Below are 6356 nucleotides of genomic sequence, written 5' to 3' on the forward strand. Positions count from 1 at the left end.
TTCCTGCTAAAACTCCTGACTGTGGTTTGCAATCTGAGTTTCACAAACTGTTGGAAGGAAGCTGCTTTCTGCTCCTGGAGACAGCTCCAGGCTTGCTTGGCCTCTTGACACTTTTTTGGTGCAGGAACCTCAGAAACCACACAAAACCTGAGGTTGGCAGGGAGAGGAGCTAGGTTTACTGGGAAGGTGGCTGTTGGTGAGGTGTGGTGGTGCCAGCTGTGCTGATGAGCATCAGTCCTGTGTGTCTGGGTGCCTTCCTTTTACTTAAAATGAGAAGTGTGTTTCTAGCCTCACTGACCCTGTGAATGGCCTTGTGCTGTCCCTGACCTTGCTCCAGCTGCTGTTTTTAATTGTTTGCTCCTTCATCCACAATAAGTTTCTGTGAGAGCTGGTTAGTCTGGTCCCCTCTGTCTCCTGACAGAGCTGTGGCTTTGCCACAGCAAGATGTCACATAAGGCAAGAGGAGATGAGTTTGCCCAGGATAGCTGGATTAGAGGGGCATTAAACACAGGGAGAAGATAAAATGTGGAAAAACAAGTGAGTGAAACTCCTCCTGAGAGCAGAGAGGGGTATACTCTTCTTCTGCAGGTCTTTTGGGGTTTCATTTAGTTCTGCCTTTGAAGCACAAAAGGTGCTTTTCCAGCTGGAGAGCTGATGTCCTGAGTGTGTGGGGAGCTCTGTAACTCTTGCTGCTGCCCTAGCTTGGCCCAACAGCCTTCAGGAGATGTATCTCTTTTTCTTTCCTGCTGTGTAGTCAGCTTCATGGCAGAGAAAACAGTATGGCCCTGTTTATTGCAGATTGTGGGTAGGAGTTGCAGAAGTGAGAACTGTCATACTGTGGATCTAAAACAGGATGACTGCTCTACCTGTATCCATCAATCTCTTCTGGGAGCAAAGAGCACCAGGCTGCTCCCAGCAGCTTCTGACATGCAGGTCATCTCGTCTGTTGATGAGACATAAGGACTGTTGTTCATCCACTTCTTCCCTTCCTACTTTGCTTGTCTGCAGCCCTCTGGGCTTCTTGGGCAGAGCCTGACCTGCCCCAGTTCTCAAGAGAGCCGAGGGTGCCCTGAGCCCCTTGGCTCAGACAGCTCCCTTCTCTCTGCATGAATCTGGCCCTGGGTGATGGAGGTCTTGCGCTTCAGGGGGTGAAATTTAAGCTGTCAGTGACTCTCCTGTTTTCTTCCCTGCAGGTAGGCAGGAGCTCCCCGTAGCCGAGTGAGGCAGCATGGCAAGTAAGTGTTCCCCAGTGAAGATGGAGAGGTGACAGTGGTGCTGGAGGGGAAGAGGGGGATGTTTGGCAGCTACCTCTCAAGGAAGGGCTGCCTGTGCTTCTTTTGGGGGGTGTTATTCTCTGTGGGGAGCAGATGCTGGCAGCTGTTAGCTCTGGAGGAGGGCTGAGGTCCAGTTTGACTTGTGCTTCTCTCTCCCCTGTGCAAGGTGGGAGTCAAGAGGAGGTGCTGAAGGGCTGACCTTTCCGGGACTCCCCGGAGGCTGCAGCATTTCGTGGCGTGATGCTTGCTGTGCAAGGCAGGCCCCCCTAAGGCTCTTGGGACTGACTGACCCCTCTGCAGGGGTTGCTGCTCTGCATTGCCATCTCCCAGCAACAGTGCTCCTCGTGACTGGCATCCCAGGAGCTGCCCATCCTGGGGAACACGCTGCCTTGCAGCCTGTGTGGCTGGTGGCACTGGGGCTCTGCTTTCCCGGTGGACAGGCAGCTGCCCAACCCGGCCCTGCACCTCGGTGTCTGAAGGAGCACCTGGCAGATGGGGCTGCTTGGGGCCAGTGGCTAAAGCTGGGCTGAGGCTGGCGAGGGTGGAGGATGGCGTGTGGTCTGTAAAGAGCTGGACTCAACCCTCCCTCCTCGCTCTCCTGGGCAGCCTGCGCTGAGGCTGCGCGTAGCCGTGAGCTGGGAGCGCCGGGAGGACGGCACTTGTCAGCGGGAGAGGTGCAGATCTGGCTGGGATGTCGGGATTTGCTCGGGGTGTTGCTGGAGCCAGCTAAGAAGGTGGAGGCAGTAGCCATGCTGGGCAGCAAGAGGACGCCAGAGATGACAGGTATCACACCTTCTTTCTTTATATGTGCTGTGCTAGGTGGGGGAGGGAGCCGAGCTCTTCAGACAGTGTTTTTAAAAGGCAGTTTTAATCTTCTTTTGATGAGGAGGGTACCTAGCTGGGTCCCTGCCTTCTTCCACTGCTGCTGCTGCCTTTTCTCCTTCTCAGAGCTTCACCAGCACTTACTGGTGGAGGTGTGCCCTGTGGTGGCAGTGTGCCCTGCCAAGCAGTCCCCTTCATGGTGACCCTGATGGTGTAGGAGGGGGATGTGGTGGTCAGCATGTTCACCATCATGCGTTTTCTGGCAGCACGCAGCCCTGGCTTGTCCCTCCACGGACACAGCCACGTGTCGATCTGCAGAGCAGCAGCCCCGAGGATGTCCCCACAAGCCGGGCAGCAGAGCTGTGGGGTGGCGGCGTGGCCAAGCCTGGCTGCCACCAGGGGCCAGCAGCACCTCAGAAAACCCAGCAGAGATGCAGTGAACCCAGCCCTCCCTCCTGCTCCCCCTGCCTATAGCTCTGATCTTTCCTGAGCACCGGTTCTCCAGCTGGTGTGGGGAGACTTGGAGAGGCACAAGGGGTCTGTACTGAGGCTGCTGGGCCTTGTGAAGTCCCCTCTGCCCTGCAGGTTGGGGACAGAACCTGCTCAGCTTTTCATGTCAGTTGGGGATCCAGACTGGAGATGCGGGTTGGCAAGGCTCTTGTTTCCTGAAGGCCATTGTTCTTCCTGCTCTGGTCCCCAGGCATGTGAGAGCTTTTTGCACTTCCCAGGTAAAAGAGGGGAGGGAGCAGTGACTTAGTTTTTGCTCTTCTGCCATTTCTAGGTCCCTGAGGAAAATGGGATGTGGGGAGAGGCACGCACCTCCAGTGTTTTCCCTTGGGACATTTCTTGTGATACCTGCCTGCTTGTGTGCCTGTTTCTATTGACCACCGTAGTGAGCAGCTCAGCATGGCAAAGCAGGGAAGGGCTCAAGTGGCTGTTACCTGCAGGGATGGAAAACCTTGACAGTGAGATGTGTAGCCAAGCTTGTTGCTCCAACATGTGCTGAAGATGTTGGAAAAAGGCTCAGGTTCGAGTGCTGAGGAGAGAAGAGTTGATACCACTGCCTGGTCAAGGTGGGAGGCAAAGGAGGTGAGCCAGAGTTCTCCACGAAGGGGTGGGACATTGATGGAACGGATGGTGTCTTTGTAAAATTTCATCTCATTCTGGAAGGGCTCAAGAGAAGCTCAGCCTGCTCCCTCTCCAGCCAGGACTGCCCTCCTCAACTGTGAAAGCCAAGGCAAGCTGATCCCTGCCCTCCTGCAAGATGCCTTCTGTGCCTCTTGAACATGCTTTTTTCAGTTGTTCTTGTAAAAAAAAACCAAACCAAAAATAACAACAGCAACACAAGGTTTGCATAATAAAGTCAATTCTGAAGGAAGGTCTCTGACTCATATCATTCATGCTGTTCTTCATTCACACCTCAGTGCTTCAGCCCTCTCCAAACTCTCACTGAAGCAAGCCATTAATAAATTATGGGGGGGAAAATGCACCTACACAGCACAAAAAGAGCACAGTGCCTCCAAGCAGAGGATGGTGTAGCACAGTAGTACTTGCCTACACCATGATCTTGTTGCTGCTTTGACATTTACAAATACCCTCACAAATACTTTGCTGTATCATTTTAGGAGCAGGATATGTGGAAGGTAAAGCAGAAGGAAACCTGTCTGTCTCTGGTAAAAGGCTCCTAATGAAAGAAGTTGGTAGCTTTTCACCGACTTTTACATTTGATCTTCACCAGGATTCCTTACTGAGGGAGTATTTCTGTGTTACAGCCAAGCTGGTCTAATGGCTGTCCCCTCCTTGCCCTATATCTGTTGGTGTTGCTGCAATGGGAGTTGGTTCATCTGGCTGATCCAATAGAAGACTGAGTAGGAGGGTGGAGGAGGTAAACAGGTTTCTGTGGATCAGCCAGCTGAACTGATTCATCTTCCCCGAGGGAAGCAGCATGATTATGGGTGGGAAGAGTTGGTGCCAGCCTGCAGCTGAGTGTGTTGAGCTGCATTACGGAAATACTCTTATAGATGTGTGTATGGGATGTTTGGGTTCTGGAAGGATGGTGATCTGTGTGGAGTTTCTGCTTTCTGATCAGCAATACATTTGCCTCTCCTGTGCTGCTGCAGGTCCTGGTAGGTGATTGCTGCAAGCCCCCCATGGAGGTCTCCCCCCTCAGCAGAACAGGGAGGGGAGAGGCTTTGAAAGGGCTGTCTCTCTTGCAGGCAGGAATGTGCTATTCCTGCTCAGTCTGGCTTCCTGACTGCATGCTCTGTGGGAAGACCTGATGTGGGCAACAATAGAGTCTCCCAGGCTTTGGGAGCAGAGAGGTTTGTAAGGCCTCTGCACCAAAGTGCAGGGGGAAAGAGAACATGATGCTCAGACCCCTTTCAGTACCTGGTCCATGACCCTCTTTCCATTCCCTTGTGTTGAGGATGTTTGCCCTTCTTGGGCCTGGGCAAAGACACAGAGGTTTCTCTGGGAACTGGACAGAGTCCCTGAAGCCATCTGAGCTTCCATGACCCCACAGCAGCTGGCAGCAGGGGCACCAGCTTGCAGGCTGTCTGCCCTCCTCCTGGGGGGCTATGGGGGTGTGAAGTGAGGGGGGGCTCTGCAGTGATGCATGGCAGGACGGTGAAATGATGCTCAGTGTGTTGTGAGTCCCTCTCAGTGCTGGCCCCATGTCTTGGCAGAGAGGACCAGCTCTGTGTCCCAGCCCTGCAGGGTCTTGCCGCCTGGTGGGATCTCCCTTGCCCTGCAGCCAAGGGTCAGTAAGGTGAAATCCCAGCAAGGACAGGAGATGGAGAATAAGTCTTTTTGGAGCCTTCTGTCTTTTCTCCAGCTGCCCTGTGTGGTTGGCACCTGCTACTTCTGATGTCTCTAGCAGCTGTGCCCTGCTGGAAAGATGCTCCTGATGCTGTATGTCTCCAGGCAGATCCCCAGAGCCCTGCACCCCTCTGTGTGTGCCCTCTCTCAGTGGGCACTCTGCTGTGCTAACTGAATTGTAGCCCTGGTCTTTTTGGTGTTTGGCATGTCTGGATCACCAAAATCCTGTGGGAAGCCTGGTGGAGAAGCTTGGCTGGGCAGAGGCCCAGTATGGGGTTGTCCCTGCTCAGCGTGTCTCTGCCTTGTGTGTTGCAGTGTTCTTGGGGGCCAGGGATGCCCACTCACTACTGAGGCGTTTTCCCCGGGCCAACAGCTTCCTGGAGGAGATCCGGCAGGGCACCATTGAGCGGGAGTGCATCGAGGAGGTCTGCAGCTACGAGGAGGTCAAGGAAGTGTTCGAGAACAAGGAGAAGACGGTGGGTTTCTCCTGCCCTGTTCCCCAGTGGATGTGTGAGGACTTATGCCTCAACAAGCTGGGGGCAGAGAAGAAAAGCACAGGGGACAGCCTCTCCCTGTCACCCTTGTCCTTTTCTGTCTGCAGGCAGCATGCTATGGCCTCACTGTCCAGCATGACTTTCCCTTCCCAGGGAATGCTCTCACCTTGGCATTGCCAGGACACCCTGCTCACAGCTGCATATCAAGCTGGCACTCCCATGGCATGTGTGGGAAATTTGTGCTGTTGTCCCTAACTCTCCAGGTTGGGGTTGGTGTTAGCCAGATTTATCCCTGCTTGGTGTGGGGGCTGTTGGCTGCTGTTGAGGATGTCCCCACAGTGTTTTGTGTTGGTTCCCACAGTGCCTCAGATGCTGGCAAGTGGTGGTGGTGGGGGCGAGGGCAGCTGAAAAACTGCCTCTTCTGTGGGCCTGAGGGAGGGCAGTGATTATTGCTGGTGGTGGTCAGGGGGTGCTTGCCCCCACCTGCAGTACATGATGATTGGTTCTCGGTTCCTGCCACAGATGGAGTTTTGGAAGGGCTACACCAACTCTGTCTACTCTGTCAAGGACCCGGGGCACAACACAGAGCGCTCAGATGCCATGTATGTGGTGGTGCCCCTCTTGGGAGTGGCTCTTCTAATAGTCATCGCCCTCTTCATCATCTGGAGGTGCCAGCTTCAGAAGGCCACCCGCCACCGCCCCTCCTACGCCCAGAACCGTTACCTGGCCAGCCGAACAGGACGCAGCCTCCCCAGGGTCATGGTGTACCGGGAGAGGTCCCAAAGCCAAGGGGAGACCCAGTACCAGCGAGAAGCCACCAACCGGGTGGCTGGAGACAGCAGAGCTGGGGGCACCCCCCAGCAAGATGGCACCCTCTGCCCGCCCGAGCACTCGGTCTCCGTCCTCTCCAGACTGTCCAGTGCCACCCCTCCGCCTTCCTACGAGGAGG

General features: G+C 54.8%; 1 protein-coding gene across 1 annotated transcript in view; it reads left to right on the plus strand.

Moving 5' to 3' along the window:
* The first annotated feature begins 1200 nt into the window (after positions 1-1200).
* Positions 1201-6356, plus strand: part of PRRG3 (proline rich Gla (G-carboxyglutamic acid) 3 (transmembrane)) — a 6408-nt gene continuing 1252 nt past the window's right edge. The window contains exons 1-3 of the mRNA XM_009997201.1: positions 1201-1235; positions 5229-5389; positions 5930-6321. Of these exons, the coding sequence (XP_009995503.1) occupies positions 1229-1235; positions 5229-5389; positions 5930-6321 (560 nt within the window). The 5' untranslated portion in view covers positions 1201-1228. The remainder of the gene's footprint in view (positions 1236-5228; positions 5390-5929; positions 6322-6356) is intronic.

Source organism: Chaetura pelagica, unplaced genomic scaffold, assembly GCF_000747805.2.
Source record: "Chaetura pelagica isolate M959 unplaced genomic scaffold, ChaPel_1.0 scaffold344, whole genome shotgun sequence".
NCBI classification, from domain to species: domain Eukaryota; kingdom Metazoa; phylum Chordata; class Aves; order Apodiformes; family Apodidae; genus Chaetura; species Chaetura pelagica.